Below are 22,485 nucleotides of genomic sequence, written 5' to 3'. Positions count from 1 at the left end.
ACTTAATGATATATCAATCAAATTCACTTTGTTAGAAAATGTTTGACACTTCTAGATGACACTTCATGTGTCAATTTAAGTAAACATATTAACACAAGTCTCTATGACAAATACCTCCCTTCTGAATTACGATACTAAGATACACATATTTGGTACAGGAACCTTGACATGAGCTGGTTATCAGGATGACATAAAGTGCAGTGCCTTTGAATATTTCTTGATTTGCTGTCAGAGACCCTCTCAGAACATGCCTTCTTAAATGAACTTTATTTTTGGGTGACAAACCTTTCTGGGGGTAATGTGGGACTTGGATGGGTATGTGGTATGCCTTTCTTTTACAGAGTTGAAGAACAGAAAAGATGAGGCAAGAGACTGAAAAAGCCTTCTTAGGCTTTAAATTTAGGATCTGGAAATGAATCTCCTCAAAACTAACCAAGCCAATGTGACCCTTAAAAGCCTTGGTATAGTATTAAAGATGTTCATATCTTAGTGTGAAGACCCCTTGTCTAGTGTTCACAGTTGTGAGGAAAATCCAGATCTCCTAAACCTATGAGTTTAATAAGTTTAGTACTCTTTAACAATATACTCACTTATAAAAAAAAGTTAACAACTTTCCTTTCGAACTCTGACCTGCTCCTGTCTTTGAAGATGAAATATAGGGCAGCCCAGGTGGCTCAGCGGTTTAGCGCCGCCTTCAGCCCAGGGCATGATCCTGGAGACCGGGGATCTAGTCCCACGTTGGGCTTCCTGCATGGAGCCTGCTTCTCCCTCTGCCTGTGTCTCTGCCTCTCTCTCTCTGTGTCTCTCATGAATAAATAAATAAAATTAAAAAATTATGAAGATGAAAAATAAAGCAGAAACAATAACAAACCTGGCATTAAGGTGTTGAGTATCTTAAAGTAATTCTTCTAAAATAAGCTAGAAAGAAATAGAAAATCATTGCTTCTAAATAAAAATACAATGATGTCTGATAGAATTTAAAAACGAACCTCCCAACCAAGACCAGCTACAAAATCTTCATATGCTTGACTTCCTCCTGTATTAGTGAGAATGGAATGTTTATCTTCTTGTCCTTCAGCAACATAAAATACTGCGATCTTGTGAGTCTCTCGACTGTAAAACAAAAGGTTACATCGTTCATTTAATCATTAATTTATCTATTCATTCATCCAATTAAGTTCAATGTACAAAGTATGTGGCAATTAAAAGATGAAGATGCATTAAATCTTATAATCTACTGAGAAAGATATGCAATTATAAGTAAAAAATTAAAAAAGTTAAACTTGCCAGTGGAACAAAAGAAAGGTGTGATTACTTCTGACTGGAGAAACAGAGACACACTTAAAGGAGAGAAAGTAACAAATGAATTGGGTAAAGGAAAGTGAGATCTGACAAATGAAGAGGAGTAAGAGTATCAAGAAAGACGTGTGAATGCATGAAGCATCTGAGGAGTTATCTGTTGTGCAATGTGGTCAAATCTCAGAGATAAACAGATGTGTTTTAGAAATAAAACTAAGTAGAAGTACAGAGATGGCTGAGAAACGATCCCTTTCTTCAAAGTACAGAATAAGAAATTTATACACAAATATTACAGAACTGGATGGAATAAGTGACAAGTTCTCAGATATTTTTTTTTTTAGATCTCCCTCAAATTAAAAATGTTCATAAAAACAAATTTTTTTGTATGCCATTTGGCTTTCCAAGTTAACTAGGGCACACTACATTTGGTCCAAGTGATTGATTTAACAAAGCATGGGCTAATAAACTTTATGATCAGAGGTAATGTTTTCACTACTATAGTATGTATAAATTAAAAAGTAAGCAAACAAACCATATCCAACAACAAGTAAGTAAGAATTGAAATTACTTTAAAAAGTTAGTCAGATAACCAGATTTTTCCCACATATCTTGAGGAAGTTATAAGGTCATGGTTGTGGTTTTCAATTTCAGCAACTTAAAAACAGGAACAAAGATATTTTAGCTGCTTTCACTAATAGCAATATTTCACTTTATGTGGTGAAAACTTGGGTAACTTTTGGTATATTCAATGTATTGTTAGGATAATCTAAGTAATAAAATATAATTTGGGGGGCAAGGGAAACTTCCAGAATTACAGATTAAATATCTTGGTGGACCCTTTCCCAAGCAAAATATCAATTTAAGTAGTGAAAATGATTTTTAAGAAAAATCATTTTAAGTCTCTGCATATCATCCTTAGGACATATAGCAAATGGAAAAACATTCATTCAAGAAAATCTACCAATCTACTAAGAACAGAGTGAGTTGTTGGTATCTGAGCCACAACTGCTCACCCCACCTCTTTACTTCCACATTATACCTTTACCCTGGGCATTCAACTCAGGCCAAGATAAGGGTTCCCTCTCCCCTCCAGTTCCCAGACTGGGAATATGGTTTCACCCTGGCAGACACAGGCTGCTGGCTGTGTTTCTCATCTTCCTCAGCTCCATGCTGCATAAGATCTATTCCAGGCAGCTGTGGCTAAGAGAACCATGTCTCCCTTAACTCATCCAGCTTCCTCTCTTACAATGGAAGCTCTAGGTGCAAAAGGCTGAGTTTGTCCCAATCTTCCCCATGCTAGCTTACCAGTAGGCTAGAGGTTTCACACCAGTAGAGGAAAGCTAAGAAGATGAAGAACTGCCAATCCCTCTCTAACTGTTCACTTTTAGAGTGAGAGTGTTATACTCCAAGAGAAGTTGGTCCTTGACCCCAGGTGAGGTACAGTGGCAGAGTTTGGCCACTACTTGTGTTCTGCTTAGGGTGAAACAGGTCATAAAGACAAAGAATTCAGCAGCAGCTCTGCCCGAGGGGGAATGATTTGATTTTGAAACAGAGCTTGGACAACCCCGTGCCTGTGGGTTTGTCAAAAACAAGAAAGAGCATGGTGGAAAGCCATTAAGAGAAATTAGCACTTCCAGACACAAGTAAAATAGCAGAGTGGCCTGAAGTTTTAATGGAGAGAAGTAGGAAGAGATAGCCAAGAAGGGTCCTCTTGGGAACACAGTGAAGTCTATGGGTCAAGAAGCATATGCACAAGTACGACCTTGTACCCACATGAGAGATACAGGACAGACATGAAAGCATGTAGACCTATCAACACAAGGTAAAGTCTCACAGATATTCTACCTGAACTCAGGGTTAACTCCTAGGAAGCCACAACTTAAAAACAACATCCAGTCAACCATGGCAGTCTAGAAGACTGTGTATATCCAATATTGTACCCTTTTTGGAACAACCAGAGAGCAAACCTCTAAGCCACTAGTCTCTGGGTAAACATGGGACCAAAAAAAAAAAAAAAAAAAAAAAAAAACCCACACACAAACAAACACTCTGAATATGACAGTGGCCTCTAAGCCACACATACATCCAAAACCAAAAACTTAACTGGTTAAGGGGGCCAAAGTACAAACTTTGATTAATGATAGATTATGCCAACCCCGAGGAGAACCTGTGGTAGCCCTGCTAAAAGATAAAAAACATTTTACAATTTTTGAGCAGGGAGAGCCAAGGCTGCACACATTGTAAGGAAATAGACTTTGCAGGATTAGTTCAGCCAAATCACTAAAAGACAAACAAATGATCAAGCAATGCACTTTCGAATCAAAGACACAAATAACACTGAAAGTAAAATAAATGGAAAAAGACACCATGCAAACAGTAACCAAGAAACCTGGAGTGGCTATATTAATATTAAACTTTAAAATGAAAAACATTAGTGATAAAGAGACATTTCATAATGTTAAAAGGTCAACCTACTAGGAAGATATGAAAATTAAAAATACACATGCACTTAACAGAAAGCTTCAAAATACATGAAGCCAAAATAGAACTGGAGGCAGAAACAGACATTTCTACAATCATAGTTGACGACTTCAATACCCCACTTTCAATAATGGACAAAACAATTAAGAGAATATCAACAGGGAAACAAAAGACTTCAGTAAGAGTGTAAATTGAACTAGACCTAAAAGACATTTATACAACACTCCACAAAACAGTAGCAGAACACATATTCTTCTATAGAATACAGGAACATCCTACAGGATGGACCATATGGTAGGTCAGAAAACAAGCCTCAATAAACTTGAAAGGACTGAAATTATGCAAAAGGTATTTTCTAATCACAATGCAATGAAATTAAAATCATTAAAAAAAATTCTGGGAATTTCACACATATGTAGATATGAAACAATATATTCCTAAATAACTGAAAGAATAAATGTCAAGGGTTATAAGAAAACTCCCAGAGATGATGAAAATGAAAACATAACATACCAAAATTGATGGCATGCATGCAAAGCAGTGCTGACTGGTAAATTTATAGATATAAATGCCTATGTTAAAAAGAGATGAAAAGATCTTGTATCAATAACTAAGCCTTCCACCTTAAGAAACTAGAAAAACAGCAACTAAAATCAAAGCAAGCAGAAGAAGGAAATAATAAAGACTAGAGTGGAAATAAAATAAAAAAGAACAGGAAACAACAAAAAGAACAGAAAACAAGAGAGAAAAATAAATGAAACTAAAAATTGGTTGAGATAAACAAAATTGATAACCTTATAGTTAGACTGAACAAGAAAAAAAGAGATGAGCCCAATTCCTAAAATCAGAAACTAACGAAGAGACATCACTATACATATGGTACAGAAATAAAAAGGACTATAAGGGAAAACCATGAACTATATGCCAACAAATCAGATAAAACAGATTAAATGGAAAAATATCTAGAGAGACACAAATTACTAAATCCAACTCAAGAGGAGAAAGAACACCTGAGTAGATCAATTACAAAGAGACTGAATTAGTAATGTGATTAAAAAGGAATAAGTAAAACCACCTCCACTTGCAGATGAGATAATTTTATATACAGAAAATCCTAAGGAACCCACTGAAAAGTTTTTAGAGCTATTAAATGAGTTCAGCAGGGTTCAGGATACAATACCCACATGAAAAAATGAATTGTATTTCTATATACCAACAATGAACAAAGCAAAATTAAGAAAATTATTTTTATAATACCATACCACCCCAAAATAATAAATTGTTTAAACAAGTACAAAAGCATTTAATAAAAAGTATAAAACTTATACTGTAAAAACTAAAGTACAAAACTTATACTCTGAAAATTATAAAACATTGTCAAAAGAGATTAAAGATCTTAAAAAAAAATCCCATTCATGGACCGAAAGACTTAATATTGTTAAGATAATACCCCTAAACTGATCTACAAACTTAATGGAATCCCTACCAAAACCCCAGCTCCTATTTTTGTAGAAATTATCAGGCTCATCTTAAAATTCATCTATCTGGATACAAAAGATCCAGAATAGCCATAACTATCTTGAAAAAGAAGACAAAACTGTAGGATTCATAATTCCGAATTTTAAGACTTGCTACAAAGTGGTGGCAATCAATGTACTGCAGTAGTGTCATAAGAGACAAATAGATCTGTATGGAACAGAATCTTTGATTTAAAAATAAAACCTTATATTTATCATCATTGCTTTTTTGACAAAGAAACCAAGACAATTCCATTGGAAGAGTCTTTTCAAGAAATAGTGCCAGGGCAACTGGATATGTACAAGCAAAAGAATAAGGTAGATTCTTACCTTGCCACTTCTTACCTCACACCAGCAATGACAAACAAAATGCATCATCTATCTTAATATAAGGTCTAAATCTATAAAAATCTTTCAAAAAGTTTATAAACTAGCATCCAGGGCAAAAAACTGCACATGAATGTTCAAAAGCAGTTATTATCCATAATATCCAAAAAGTGAAACCAACCAACTGATGACTGGATAAACAAAATGTAGTATATCCATACAGTGTAATATTATTCTGCAACAAGAAATGAAGTGCTGAGAACACTGCAATATGGATGAACTTTGAAAACACTATGCTAAGCAGCCTGCCACAAAAGACCATATGTTATTTAACTCCTTTTATATGAAATGTCCAGTATAGGCACATCTATAGAAATAGAAAGTAGATTAGGGTTGTCTAGAGCTGGGGAGTGGGGGAGGAGAAGTGGTGGTAATGAGGAGTTACTGGGGATTCCTTTCGAAGGGACTAAAATATTCTAAAATCAGGTTGTTGTGACAGTTGAACAACCCTGTGAATATACTAAAAACATGTACACTTTAAAAAGGAGTAAATTATATGGTGTAAGAAGTACATCTCAAGAAAGCTGTTAAGATTTTAACTTGGAAGCATGATCCACTATATGTAAATCCTGATCCTAACAGAAAGGGAACTTCTCAATGTTCTTACCTTGTGTCTCTATCACATTTTGGTAATTCTTGCAATATTTCAAACTTTTTCATTTTTTTCAGGTAAAGGGCTATCAATTAGAACTCATGAATCACAATTTTTAAAATTGAAAAGACTCAAAAATGTTCACCTAATACTATATAAATTTAAAAGCTGGGAGAAATATGTGCCATGTAGGAAAAAAAATAGAACATAAATCTTTACAATGCAAAAATAAAAGAGAAATCACCTTTATATTATCTGTGACCTTCCTACAATTTGTAAAAGCAGAGCTCAGCTGCCCTTCATGTCAAATTTTAATCCTTTACCATTCCTTTATATTTTTCTACTTACCTAGCTACAGCTGCTAAAATGTTTGGTATACTGCCATTAGCTTAATATGTGCAATAATGAATACCAAGGGAAAGATACCAGAAAAAACCCCAGAAAATTAATGAACTTGCAACTTACATGCAACCATATAAGAATATGTATAGAAATGACAAAATATTATGAGCTTACTATTGGATAATTCCAAGAGAAGTCAGCTAAGTTATTAGCACTTCTAAATCCCTGATATACACAGCAATAGAAATAGTAATATAAATTTTGAGATCTGAAATAAAAATATCTGGTGGTTCAACCACAAGCAACAGCAATCAGTTAATCTAGTCAAAGAAAATAAAGGATCTATAAATGGTACAAGGAGAAAAGAGTATAAACAATGTAACTTTTCATTTTTCCTCCCTAGGTCCATCAGACAAGTACAGGCATACCTCAGAGATACTGCAGCTTTAGTTCTAGGCTACAGTAAAGCGAATATAGCAATAAAATCAAATGAGTTTTTTTCCCCTAATGTATATAAAAGTTATGTTTACATTGTACTGTAGTTTATTAGGTGTGCAATAGCATTATGTCTAAAAAAAATAATAATAAAACCTTTTTTTTGCTAAAAAATGTTAGTCATCATCTGAGCTTTCAGCAAGTCATAACCGCTGATAATAGATCACCATAACAAATACAATTGCCCTTTCACAAGATGGTGCTGAAGGCGAAGAAGGAAGCCCCTGCCCCTCCCAAAGTCGAAGCCAGAGCAAAGGCTCTGAAAGCTAAGAAAGCGGTGCTGAAAGGTGTGCAGAGTCACCAAAAAAAAAAAAAAAAAAAAAAAAAAGATCCACACATCACCTACATTCTGACAACCCAGGATCCTGCATTTCTGAAGGCAGCCTAAATATCCTCAAAAGAGCATCCCCAGGAGAGACAAGCTTGATCACTATGCCATCATCAAGTTCCCCCTGACTACTGAGTCAGCCATGAAGAAAACAGAAGACAACACACTTGTGTTCATTGTGGATATCAAGGCCAATAAGCACCCTATCAAACAGGCTGTGAAGAAGCTCTATGACACTGATGTGGCCAAGGTCAACACCTTGATCAGGCCTGATGGAGAGAAGAAAGCATATGTTCGACCAGCTCCTGACTATGATGCTTTGGATGTTGCCAACAAAATTCATCTAAACTGAGTCCAGCCAGCTATAAATCTAAATTTTTTTCATTAAAATAACCCCCCCCCCAAACCCCAAATACAATAAAAAAGTTTGAAATATTGCGAGGAATACCAAAATGTGACAGAGACTCAAAGTAAGCAAATACTGTTGGAAAAATGTTGCTGATAGACTTTATTTCCCCCACTTTCTAACAATCTCTTTAAAGTAATGACATGAATCAAGGGGTTGTGGGAAGGAAAGCAAAGAAAAGAGAGAGGAAGAGATAATAAGAACTGGTACAATGGTTATAAAAATCTAAGGGCAAGAGAAAGGAAATGGTCAAGCTTGGGTGACTGAAATATTTCTAAACATAATCAAGAAAATTATGAGGATCTGACTCGGGAATGAAATGGTGACCTGGAAATGGTAATACGGAGGCAGGTTAAAAATTTGCAATAAGTAGCTGGAAAATCATGCTGAGAATTGAGAGACAAAAGTACATGGAAAGAATGGTTGATAAGATAGGGAGAGATATCCCAATGAGAGGGATAACTATGTTAGGGTGTTAGGAGATAAAAGATGAGCCAGTGAAGATAAACTTGGAATAGAGAATTAGGAGTTGAATACAGTAACTACAGTGTTACAGGGGAGAAGAACATTTTAAAGACAAGACAATAGTATTAAAATTTGGGGATGTAATATTCAGGGGTTTTTTTTGGGCAGTGAAACTGTTTTATAGGATACTATCACAGTGGATACCTATTTCTATACATTTGTCAAAATGCATACAATGTACAACACAGAGAATGAACTCTAATGTAAACTATGGACTTCAGTTAATATAGCAATACTGTTTCATCAATTTTAACAAATGTCACCACACTGGTATAACAGCTAGAAAAACTGTGTAGGGGAAAAAGGATATGTGGGAACTCTCTACTTTGCAATCAATTGTTCTGTAAATCTAAAACTGCTATAATCTTTTAAAATGCTTATTAAATTAAATTTAGTTAATTAGATAAATCAAAAGGCCTGGTGAGGACTGAGAAAATTTTAGACCTGATGGTCAAGATACTGTCAGAAGGATAGTTTCAGTAGAGCCTTGAGGTCCAAGAACGCATGGTGAATAAGACAGCAAGAGTTATGATTCCTGCCCTCATGGACTTTACCATCTAGGACCAAAGATAAATTATTATGGGGAAGAGTTAGGATATGAGAACTCACATATTATTTAGAGAATTAGTTTTTTAAGTTTTTTTTTTAAACGATTTTATTTATTTATTCATGAGAGACATAGAGAGGGGACAGAAAGACACCTGCAGAGGCAGAAGCAGGCTCCATGCTGGGAGCCCGATGTGGGACTCAATCCTGGGTCCCCAGGATCATGTCCTGGGCTGAAGGCGGCACTAAACTGCTGAGCCACCCGGGCTGCCCTATTTAGAGAATTATTATAATTGTTTTAGAAAGAATAAGAATATCTAAGAATACTAATAGTAATAATAATAGTATGATAAATGTTATGACAGGGAAGTGTGTTACAGGGCTCTGTGACAGCACATGGATGATCCAAACATAGACGGGGGAGGAAGGTAAAATGTTACAGGTAGTTTAGAGAAAGGATTTAAGAAAAAATGATGTTTAAGCTGAGATTAAAAAATGGACAGGAATTATACTCTGAAAAATTTTAAAGCCTAAGACCATTTTATTGTTAAAAAATAAAGACTAAAACTAAGATAAAAACATTCAATTCTAGAAGAAAAAGAAGATAAGCTTATAAAAAAAAAGACAAAAATTAATGAATTAGAAAACAGAACATAGGGACGCCTGGGTGGCTCAGTGGTTGAGCGACTGCCTTTGGCTCAGGGCGTGTTCCTGGGATCGAGTTCCACATCAGGTTCACTGTAGGGAGCCTGCTTCTCCCTCTGCCTATGTGTCTGCCTCTCTCTATTTCTCATGAATAAATAAATAAAATCTTAAAAAAATAACCATAAGCATAATAATTTGTTTGGATACATAATATAAAAAATATTAAAAAGATATAACATTAATAACCAAAAATGTGAGGAAGAAGTATAAACTTCCTGTATGCCATCTATCAAGTTGTAAAGTCAGCTTAAAATGTTATAAACATAACATTTTATGTAAGCCTTGCATGGTAACCACAAAGGAAAAATCTGTAGTAGATACACAAAAGGCTATGATAAAGGACTCAAACATACTACTACAAAAAGTCTTTAAATCACAAATGAAGACACCAAGAGGGAAAACAAAACACAAAGGATCTACAAATAAGAAAACAATGAAAAATGGTATTTTTACCTCTCAACAACCTCTCAACATTACTTTAAATGTAAATAGATTATATTTTTCAATCAAAAGACACAAAATGGCTGAAGGGACAAAACCATGAGATCCAAATGATATACTGCTTACAAGAGACTCATTTTAGCTTTAAGCACATATAGAGAATGAGAAATCTAAGGGACAGAAAACAATATTTTAAGCAAATGGTAATCAAAAGAAAGCAAAGGTAGCTATATTTATATCAGACAAATAGACTGTGAGTTAAAAATGGTAAAATAAAGTCACTACCATAAAGTTAAAAGGGTCAATCCATCAAAAATATAACAATTATAAATAATTATGCACCCAACATTACAGCACCTAAATATATAAACAACATACTAGAAGAAAAGGAAAATAGTAATACAATAACAGTTGGGAACTTTAATACCCCACTCTCAACAACTGACAGATCATCCAGATAGGAAATCAAATAAATGAATTTAAACAATACTTCAGACTAACTGGACTTAACAGACATATACAGAACATTCTGCCCAACAGCAGCAGAATACACATTCTTCTCAAGTGCACTTGGAACATTTTCTAGGATAGATCATATACTAAAACACACAAGTCTCAACAAATTCAAGAAGAAAGAAATTGTATCACATATCTTTTCCAACACAAATGAATTAAACTAGAAATCAATAAACAGGAAGAAAACTGAAAAATTCACAAATACATGGAAACTAAACGACACACTCCTGAACAACCAATGGATCAAAGAAGAAATCAACAGAGAAATTCAAACCATCTTGAAATAAACAAAAGAGGAAATGCAACAAACCATAACTTAGGAATGCAACAAAAGCAGTTTCAAGAGGAGAGCTTATAGTGATAAATACACACATCAAGAAAAAAAGAAGTATCTCAAATAAACCACTAATTTTACACCTAAAGGAATTAGAAAAAGAACAAACTTAAGCCCAAAAACAACTGAAGAAAGGAAATAATAAAAATTACAGAAGAAAAAATGAAATAAAGAAGACATGAACAAAACCAAGAGCTGAGTCTTTGAAAATAGAAACAATTTTAACAAGCTTTTAGCTAGAAAAAAAAAAGGACCCAAATAAATATTACTATAAATGAAAGATGTTACAAATGATACTATAGAAATGCAAATAAGAGACTACAATGAAGCTATTTGCCAAACAACTGGACAACCTAAAAGAAATGGATAGGCTCCTAGGAATTTACAACCTACTGAAAATCTAAACAGACCAGTAACACGTAAGTAGATGGAAGCAGTAATCAAAAACTTCCCAACAAAGAAAAGCCCAGTACCAGATGGTTTCACTGAGATTTCTACCCAATACTCAAAGAATTAATACCAACTCTTCTCAAATTCTTCCAGAAAGTGAAAAGGTAGGAATACTTCCAAACTCATTTACCAGGAGAGCATTACCTTGATACCAAAGCTAGGTAAAAATACTACAAGAAAAGAAAATTACATGTTAATATGACAAAATTCAATATTCATTCACGATAAACACTCTCAACAAAGTGGACATAGAAGGAATGAACCTCAACATAATTAAGGCCATATCTTATAGCACACAACTAACATCATTCTCTATGGTGAAAAGCTGAAAGACTTTTTTTTTTTTCTAAGATGAGAGCATCCACTCTCATCACTCCTATTCAACATTGTATTGGAAGTCCTAGCCAGAGGAATCAAGCAAGAAACAGAAAGCATCTGAACTGGGAAAAAAAGTAGTAGGACTATCTCTTTTTGCACATGACATGATCTTATACAAAGAAAATCCAAAAGATTCCATCAAAAAACTGCTAGAACTAGTAAAGAAATTCAGTAAAGTTGTAGAATGCAAAATACACAAAAATTAGTTGTTTTCCTATACACTAACAATGAATTATCTGAAAAAGAAAACAATCTCATTTATAATAGCATCCAAAAAAAATCGCTTAGGAATAAATTTAACCAAGATGAAGGACCTCCACAATGAAAACTATGAGACATTGATGAAGATACAAATTAGAGAAGATAATCTGTGGTTCATGAATTAATATTAAAATGTGCACACTATCCAAAGTAATGCATTGATTCACTGCAATCCCTATCAAGATTCCAATGGCATTTTTTTTTTTTAACAGAAAGAGAAAAACTATACAAAAATTCATATGGAACCACAAAAGACCTCAAGAAACCAAAGCAATTCTGAAGAAGAATAACAAAACTAGAGGCAACACACTTACTGATTTTAAACTATACTACAAAGCTCTAGTTATCAAAATCACACTGAAATAAAGATAGACACAAAGACAGATGGAACAGAACTGAAAGTCCAGAGATAAACCCATGCATATATAGTCATCTAATATTTGACAAGGGAGCCAAGATTATCAATTGAGGAAAGATGGTCTCTTCAATACATGGTATGGGGAAAACTAGATATTCATATGCAAAAGAATGAAACTGGACCCCTACCTTATATCACTCACAAAAACTAACATGTAACATATTAAAGACCTAATATTGTAAAACTCCTAGAGGAAAAAGAGAGGGTAAGCTCTTTGACACTGGTCTTGGCAATGATTTTTTAGATATGAAAGCACAAGCAACAAAACCAAAACTTAAAACAAGTGGGACTACAACAAACTAAAATGCTCCTGCATGGCAAAACAATGATAAAGTGAAAAGGCAATCTATGAAATGGAAGAAAATATTTGCAAACTATATATATATGTATCTGATAATGGGTTAGTATCCAAAATATTAAGGAACTCATACAACTCAACAGCAATAAAACAAATAATCCAATTAAAATGGGTAAAAAAAGAAATGGGGGCCTAAAAAAAAAAGGATAAGGACCCAAAGACACATTTTCCCAAAGAGGATATTCAAATGACCAGGATACATGAAAAGGTGCTCATCATCACTAATCATTGGAGAAATGAAAAATCAAAACCACAATGAAATACCACCTCACACCTGTTAGAATGGCTATTATCAAAAAGACAAGAGATAACAAGTGTTGGTGAGGATATACAGAAAAGACAACCTTTGTTGTAAACTGCTGGTGGGAATGTAAATTGATGCAGCCTTTATGGAAAACAAAAAATTAAAAATAGAATTACTACATGATCCAGCAATCCCAATTCTGGACATATATCCAAAGGAAACAAAATTACTATATCTTGAAAAGATATCTGCATCCCTATATTTACTGCAGCATTGTTTGTAATAGCCAAGGTATGAAAACAACCTGCATCCAACAACAGATGAATGAATCAAGAAAATATGGTATACATGTATAGTTGACCCTTGAATAACAGGGTCTGCATGGGTCTACTTATAAACCAATTTTTTTCAATAAATTCAGCACAGTACTGTAAATGTATTTTCTAATATTTTTCTATGCTTACTTTAAGAATACGATATATAACACATATAACATACAAAATATATGTTAATTGACTTTATGTTGAAGAAAGGCTTCCAGTCAACAGCAGACTATTAGTAGTTAAGGTTTTAGAGAGTCAAGAGTTATATGAAGATACTGAACTGAGTGGGGATGTTTGTTGTGGGGCTGGTGTTCCTAATTCCTGTGTTGTTCAAGAGCCAACTATACAATAGAATTCAGCCATGACAAAAGAAGGAAATCCTGCCATTTGTGACAACTTGGATGCCCTTGAGGGCATTATGCTAAATGATGTCAGACAGAAAAAAACAAATAACTGTTACGTTCTTACTTACATACTGAGTCTGAAAAAAGTGAACTCAGAGGAACAGAGAACAGACTATTTCCAAGAGTGAGGGGAATGGGCAAAATGGGTGAAGGTGGTCAAAGGGTATAAACTTCCAGTTGTGAGATGAGTAAGTTCTGAGGAAGTAAAGTACAGCATGGTAACTACAGTTAACATATTATATATTTAAAGGTTGCTGAAAGAGCAGATTTTTAAAGTTCTCATCACAATAATATTAACTATGTGAGGTGATGAATGTGTTAACCTTACTGTGGTAATCATTTTGCAATATATATATGTATCTATAAATTATTATGTTTAAACCATAAACTATCACAATGTTGCATGTCAATTCTATCTCAATAAAACTAAGGTAAAAAAACTCTAAGGGGATGATATGGGAATACATAAATTAATTTTTAAAGAGCAAAAAAAAATCCCCAAAAAACTAAAATGAGAAAAGGAATATAACAGAATTATGAAATGTATGTATGTACGAATGAATTAATAGTATGCATTTTGAAAATCTTAATAAAAGGAGTTTTGTAAAAAAACAAAAACCAAAAAACACTGAGACTGACTCAAGAACTTAAAGAAAACCCAGAGCCTAATAACAATGGAACAAAGAATTAGAAATTTTGCCAGTTGTTCCAAATTTTTAAACAACAGAAAATATTCATTTCATGAAGCTGGCTATAAAACCTTAATTCTAAAAACATAGTAAGAACAAATAAAAAATTAAATAAACATAGAATATGCTTAGAAATGGAGTATATCCTAATTCAAAATTCAAGTCTAGCAAGTTAAACACAATAGGAAGTCAAATGGCTCAGTAGGTTATTCCAAGGATGCAAGAATTATTTAATATTAGCAATCTAGTGATATTAAGTACAAAATACATCAAGTGGTTAAAAAAGCAAAACTATATGAAAAGTTGAACAGATGATGAAAAAGATTACAATAACAAGGTGTCCACTCTTACAATAACTAACACTGTAGTCCAAGTTCTAGTCAATGCAATTAAACAGGATATAAAATAGGCATGAGTTTTAGAAAAGAGATTATCAGTAAGATAATTATACCAAAAAAAATTTATACCTAAAAAGATCCTAATAGACAACTATAAAATGCTTAAAATAAATAAGAGAATTCACTAAAGAACTTAGATAGCAAAATATAATGGGAAGAAAACTCTATTTAGAATAGCATCACAACAATACCTCTAAAAGTAATGTCTGGATGCCAGAATAAATGAAAAACATGCCATGATTATGAAGGGGAAGAATGATGATAGCAAGTGTGAAAGTTTTCCACATGAAAGTTTTATTGCAAATCAGACCAAATTATCAATGGGATTTTTTTTCTGGAAAACAGCAGCATAATTCTAACATGTATACAGAAGAATAAACAGGTGAGAATATCTAAGAAAAGAAGCTATATGTCTGAATAGTGTGAAGAAGACTGGGTCTATCAGATATTACTTGTAAAGCCATAATAAATTAAATACTAACATCTGCATAAAATTGATAAACAATTCAATAGAAATGAACAGGGGGCAGCCTAGGTGGCTCAGCAGTTTAGCACCGCCTTCAGCCCAGGACATGATCCTGGGGACCCAGGATTGAGTCCCACATTGGGCTCCCTGCATGGAGCCTGCTTCTCCCTCTGCTTACATCTCTGCCTCCCTCTCTCTCTGTGTCTCATGAATAAATAAAAAATCTTAAAAAAGAAAAAAGAAATAAACATAAACAGGTTAATATTTGATAAAGGAAGCACATCAATTCAATGAGAAAAGTATGGATTATTCAATAATTATAGAAATAGACTATTCTTCAATATTCAAGCTAGTTCCATTTCTTATTCCATAAACTAAAATGTATTCCAGAAAAAAGAAATATAAAATTACCATTTCAACCAAGTAATTATGGATCTTGAAGGAAATATAGAACATTTAATTGATTTCAAGACAGAATTAATTCAAAAAAGCACACTAAACAATTGAAAAAAAGCCAAAGAAAAAAGATTGCGAAATATAATTACATAAAAATGAACAATGTGAAGTTGTTGAAAACCGAAAGCCAAACAACTAATTGGGAAAACTCTCACAATAAGTATAAAAGTTAATCCTTAGATAGACATATATAGGAGAGCTCTTGCAATTAAGAAAAATTTCCTTTTAAACAGAAAAAGGACACTAAGAAAGTATTTGAAAAAGATTAAAATTTCTTATAAATACATGAAAAATACTAACTTCACTAGGGGTAAGGAAGTATAAATTAAAGAGAACATGATCTGCCTCTCAAGCTAGGAAAGGTTTAGAAAATGTGACTAATACCTTACATTGGCCTGGCTGAAGTTATACAAGTATTCTTACATAATGTTGGTAGGATTAGAAATTAGTACTTAGTGAAAAGTAATTTTGTAATATGTATGGCCTGAAATAAGTTCTTATGCTTTGATGTAATAATTCTATTTCTAGGAATCTAACCTAGTGCAAGACATTAAAAATGAATGTCCAATAATCGTGAAACTTGGCACCATAAAAATTATTTTTGGAAAGTATCAAAATGCCTGAGAAAAATGCTCACAATATGATAAAGTCCTTTTTAAAAGATAACAATTTACTGTATACATATATATTACTATGATTCCAGTTTTGTAAAACAAATCATATGCATATCAAAAAAGAAAAGGCTGAAAATACATAAACAAATGTTAAGAATAGTGTTAGAAGTATATGGTTTATTTTTATATTGTATATTTTCTATTATAACTAGAGAAATTAAACATTATTTTTAAAAGATTATTCTGAGAAAAGCTAAAACCCACAAAACCAAAGAAGTGAGTAAAGATTCTATTTTCTCATAAAATTTGGTAGTAAAAATGCATGAAAGGGATACCTTGAAAGGACAGTAACTGAGGATAATTTTGTTTTGTTTAAAGGAAGGTAACAAGTGTGCTTATGGTAAAGGGGTAAGTAGAAATACAAGATAAAGAACGATTAGCTTTTTGAAGATCCTAGAGAAGCAGAGAATGGAGGAAGTAGTACAGGTTGGGGGCAGGTGATTTCTGAAACTGAAGGTGAGCAAGAAAAGATGTCTCAATATAGAAATTTTAAAGACTTATAAGGTGGAGCTGTTTGATGTGGGAAAGGAATGAATGATCTTGTTTACTTTGCAATCCTATACAATAGTGTTGGCAAGGTGTTTTGCTTTTTCTGATTGATGTGTGGAGGAAGAGAGGTTAGGAACTAGTCGTCTACCAGATTGGCTTTCATATAGGAGGTCAAACATTTGAATTGAATCCTCAGTGAGGTTAGTGTAGAAATCATCTTTTGACTATAATGAAGGGCTTGGAGAGTAAAGAAGTGGTTTATAATAATTACTCTAAGAAGCAAAGTAAGAAGTGAAAAAGGAATAAGAAATCTGTCAGACAGCAGAGAAGGTACTGCTGAAGTAAAGGAGCATGAATCTACAGTCACTCCCTACACCACACTGGTTTGATCATTTTCTCTAGTAATACACTACTGCCTAGGAGTGGATAAAGTAGATATCAATGATTCAGATCAAGGCTGCTTGCATGCTCAATTAGTTAAGCCCCTGACTCTTGGTTTTGGCTCAGGTCATGATCTCAAGCATGAGATGGAGCTCCACATCAGGCTCCATACTGAGCAGAAAGTCTGCTTGAGATTCTCTCCCTCTGCTCTTCACTCCTTCACTCACACGTGTGCACACTCTCTAATGAATAAAATCTTTTTTTCCCTAATGAATAAAATCTAAAAAAAAAAAAAAAAAAAAAAAGATTCTGAAGAGAATTGATTCCAGCCATATATATATACATATATATGTATATATAAAAACTTTAGTGGAAGAATCATTTTGAAGATGCCAGAAATGGTATTTTTATAGTTGACAATATGGAAGCTTCTGACAGGACTAGTGAAATCAGAGATAAGTGGCAGATTGACTGTGGGAATGGAAAAAGCAAAAAACTGGAAACATAAAAGTATGAAACATCAACTAAGATGTGAGAGCGTAAGATATGGATATTAAGTAGGTTGTGGATTTGAGATCTCAGAAATACAGACATTCTTCATAATGGTAACATTAAAAGCATTGCTTTATTTTTTTTTTAAGATTTTGTTTGTTTATTCATGAGAGACACAGGGAGAGAAAAAGCATTGCTTTATTAATGTGTTTCTAGTTAGACTGCCAAAAAAGTACTTATCCATAAATTTTATTTAGAGACTAGACAAGAAAGTAGCAAATATACATGTCAACCTCACAAAAATTCCAGTGAAGTAATATTTTGCAGTATCTAGTACTGGTTTCCCAGAAGTCTTGTTCATATACATCAAGAACTAGATATCATTAAAATTATGATATAATAAGATTTTACACATAAAAAACCACATGTAAATAGATACACACCCAAAAGCTTAATGAGAAATCAGGTTTATAGTAATATAATAACCTAAATCTATCTTCTTTGTTACATTAATATTTTTTGTAAGTACTAGTTTATATTCACCAGTCATTTCACTTGAGACCTCTAACACTAATCAAAAAGAGTATATTTGGAACATCTTAGTATGGGTAAACCAAAGAACATTTTATATGTTCAACTAGATTTCTACAATCAAAAGAATTCTGAAATGCATAAAAAAGTATAAACAATTCAAAGATACCATTTTAGTGTAGCCCTGCGTTTTTTCAAAAAGTTTGTTATTTAAAGGTATATGGAAATGAAATATAGTTTCTGCTCAGAAAGTTAACAATACAGTATTATTTACACATAAATAGAAATAGCTGTCAGTTGCTAGTTATAAATCTGAAGGTTTCCCAACAACTTACCACTGTCTTGAATCCAAGTTCCTAAGTTCTCTAAGAAGTTTCTCATTTTTCTTCAGGAGATGAAAGCTCCTCCTAAAAAGAGATTTTCATCACCTTTGCAGTGAATGACATGATGATACCAGAAATATTTTCCACTCTACTCATGCAACCCTTAAACACTTTTCTTGCTTTTTCATACTTGTAACACAAAGGAGAACAGGCCGTTAAAAAAAACGTAAAAAATCTATCATTGTTTCTACCAATTTCTAAATAGATTTCTGTTAGTGGATTATGATCCACTAGTCACTTCCAATTTTTCCCTGCAGATACTGTGAGCTTCTGAAACTTACAACCAGGAAAATAGAAGTATCCGCAGGTTCCTTTTAAAGAGTTTCCTAAAAATATTTAAGAAAGTTGCTCCTAATGAGAAATAAAATACTCACAAAATTTAAATCATTACTGAGTAAGCATATGTAATCCAGATGGAATTTGCTCTCTTCCTTGTTTTACCTTATAGGCAATTTTTTATGCTATGAAGCAATGTAAAACTTTTACCAAAAACATTCAATACGTGCTAAATATGTACTAATTATATTCATGAAATCAATGCTTGTTGTGGTAAAACATAGCTTCCCACCTTTAATTTTTCTCAAGACAATATATGGGCCATCCTACATCAAGAGAGAGTAGAATGCACTTACATGAGTGGCAATTACCTACATTTGGACGTACCATAAGGCAAATTGTGTTCCTGACATAACACGTCTTCCTCATAAAGCAAAGAATACTCCCTTCTAATAAATGGAAGGGTTTAAATTAAATAAGATTTAAACACTAGTCAAGCAAGTAGAACTCCATTTCAGTGCTTCACCTGCATTTAAATTCTTAAAGATTTATTTGTCCACTGATACCTGAGCTCCCCTCCTACTACAAACTGAACAAGAATAAATGACTCTAACCTAGTATTTCTGATTTAAATCTAAACAAAGCCTTTTGGTTTAACTCTTATCCAACTTACATGAATAAATTTGTGCTTACTGCAAACTTTCAATGAGGCTTTTGCAACATGTGTAAAAAACAAAATTTTAGAAATGAGATACAGATTCCTTTCTTGATTAGATGATAAATCTTGAGTTAACTTCTCTGATACAAACAAGAAGAGATCATATTGCTATATGGCTAAAAAATCGGTTACGTTTATGTGATATAATAAGAAATATATATTTGGGCTCTGCCTCAGTTCCTGACACAGAACTCCTGAAACCCTTAACTTCCTGAGTGATGAACATAACAGGAACATCTTACATACAGTTCCTAAATCCCTTGCAATTTCCTTGGTAATAGGAGAATCTTTTGTTCTGATGAGGTGATGCTTGGTGGGCTCCTGAGTAGCTTCAGGATGGGGATTAGTCATCAGAAAGCACAAACCATGGTTAGAAGCTTAGAACTTTCAGCCATCCCTATATGCTTATGAGAAAATGCTTCCATAATAATACCTAAACTATGAGGTTCAAAGAGCTTCCTGGATAGTCAACTCAATTCAATATGCTGGCATGGTGGTAGACCCCAACTCCACAGGAACAGAAGCACTTGTGCTTGCGAGACTTCCAGACTTCATATTTTGTACTTCTTCATCAGTCTGGGGTCCTTTAACTACCTTTTATAATAAACTGCTAAACATAAGTAAATGTTTTGTGAGCCATTATAGCTAATTATCAAACCTGAGGAGATAGTTATCTGATTTATAGACAGTTGGTCAGAAGCATGGACTTTCAACTGGTGTCAGTCTTGTGGGTCTGAGCCTTTACTCTGTTTGTGCTAACTCTAATTAATGCTGGAACTGCCTGGTGTGGAAAACCCACATATTTGGTGTCAGAAGTATTATAAGAAAAACAGTTTTTCCTATTAGCTTACATGAAGGTTGGAAAAATAAGATTTTTTTTCAATTTTATGAGCTATAATTTCTAAGTCAAAGAGTTCTACTCGCTATTATGAAAATGTTAATAGTTAATTTATTGAGTTATCTTTTTATTCCCTTGAATCCTGATAAAACTCAGTGGTCTCAAAAAGGAAAAAAAAAAATCTGTCCCAAAGCCAAGGAACTAATTAGTAAAGACGAGAAGACAGACTAAAATGCTTGAGCAAAAGATGAATAAGACTAATGTAAAAGAAAAATTTCTCTTTTGTTCTTACCTTTTGTCCCAGGAATTCATTCCCAATATACTAAGCAGCAATCTGCAATAATAAAATGCTGACTGAGGCTTTTGAGGTGTTGGTTCATCTTGTTCCACAGCTTTCATGTTTAAGTCATTAAAGTGTTTCTCAACAAATTCTTTTTCCTCTGTATGCTGCTTAAGGATAGCATTAATAACATCATTTTCCTGTTTTTCAGAAATGCACACAGGTTGTGGAGCAGGAATATTAAGTGAGATTCCAGTTCTCTGTAAGCACTCAGGACTAGTTATACCTAAATACTGCAAAAGCTCGTCAAGAACATCCTCTTCATCTCTTATGGTATCCCAAGTTGGTACAGTTTCTCTAAAACCTCTTTTAAACTGGAGGGAAATCCCATCATTTACTGTTATATCTTCTAAGCATTCATTAGATGTAGGAGGCTCTTCTGCCTTCTCTTGGCGAGACAATGAAAGTATAAGAGACGTAGGTTCTGACAAGCCACTCACAGGAGGTGGTCCATACAGGATGGCAGAATCCCATGAATATTTCCCGGACAGATCACGTACTATGATTCTGACATTTGAATTGGCCGACGCAAGGCCAGCAGATAAACCTCCTCCGGGGATACTCTCTTCTGATCTGATCTGGATACAGGACACTAAGGTTGTATTGTTCAATACAAAAAACTGGATATTTGGGCTCTCAAAGAGTTCAGGAGAAAGTTCAGTACTTTCACTGTAATGATTGTCATGATTTTCACACACCTGACTTGTTAACATAGCAGGACCACCACTCATTGGATAATGGCCCAAGTGATTTACCAGATGTGTAATAACAGTGCGGGCAGCTATAGAGATTAATCCTTGTTGCATTTGAGTTTTCACTAGAAATAAGAAATATAAGTCAGTGGGAATACGGCTGCTTTCTAGGAAGTCATGATAACAATGATACTGTAAAACAACAAAAGGAGATTTCCTCACATTTTCAAAATCACATTCAAATATTAGAGTAAATATGAATATTTCCAATTTAGATTCTGTACTACAGGAATGATGGCAAAGAAGTAAACTCTCTTTGATGAAGTTTTGTTAATTTTATAAAACAGCCCTTTTTCAAAGTTTTGCTTATTGCACAATTTAAACTTAAGCCTTTAAATGTAAATCATATTTTCAAAGAAGAATCACAAGTATTATAAATCACTTAGCATATGGATTAGAAAGCCAATGAAATCCAACTGATAAGTTTATCTCATGAGTAGATTCAGAGAGAAGCATGCCTTAAATGTCATTTAATTATGGCTTTTATGGATGATATAAAAGTTTCAGAGAAAAGCAATCTTTCACTAAACTTTAGGAATCAGGATCAATTTAAACAGTGAGTCGGTATAGCCAGTGTATAACAAAAAAACTTTATTGTAAGGGAAAAACATATCTTATGGGCCTGTTTATGTATTATACTTTTGTAAGATATTCTTCTGGGTCATTGTGGCCTAGTCTGAGCATTTACTTGTATGGAAGAAGCATTTTTCTATTCTTCCTTAAGCATGTTAGGAAAAGCAGGGCAGCCCCGGTGGCGCAGCAGTTTAGCGCCGCCTGCAGCCCAGGGTGTGATCCTGGGGACCCGGGATCGAGTCCCACATCGGGCTCCTTGCATGGAGCCTGCTTCTCCCT

General features: G+C 33.7%; 1 protein-coding gene across 14 annotated transcripts in view; it reads right to left on the bottom strand.

Moving 5' to 3' along the window:
• The window catches only part of RALGAPA1 (Ral GTPase activating protein catalytic subunit alpha 1), a 247,220-nt gene that overhangs the window by 62,938 nt on the left and 161,797 nt on the right, over window positions 1-22,485 (bottom strand). For all 14 annotated transcript variants that reach the window (XM_041758113.1, XM_041758106.1, XM_041758107.1 and 11 more), the window contains 3 exons: window positions 20,834-21,698; window positions 18,662-18,733; window positions 990-1,113 (listed from right to left, as the gene is read on the bottom strand). In XM_041758113.1, the coding sequence (XP_041614047.1) occupies window positions 990-1,113; window positions 18,662-18,733; window positions 20,834-21,698 (1,061 nt within the window). The remainder of the gene's footprint in view (window positions 1-989; window positions 1,114-18,661; window positions 18,734-20,833; window positions 21,699-22,485) is intronic.

Source organism: Vulpes lagopus, chromosome 6 (genome assembly GCF_018345385.1).
Source record: "Vulpes lagopus strain Blue_001 chromosome 6, ASM1834538v1, whole genome shotgun sequence".
NCBI lineage: Eukaryota > Metazoa > Chordata > Mammalia > Carnivora > Canidae > Vulpes > Vulpes lagopus.
The sequence above is the reverse complement of the archived record's forward strand: the minus strand, read 5'-3'. Positions and strand labels throughout refer to the sequence as shown.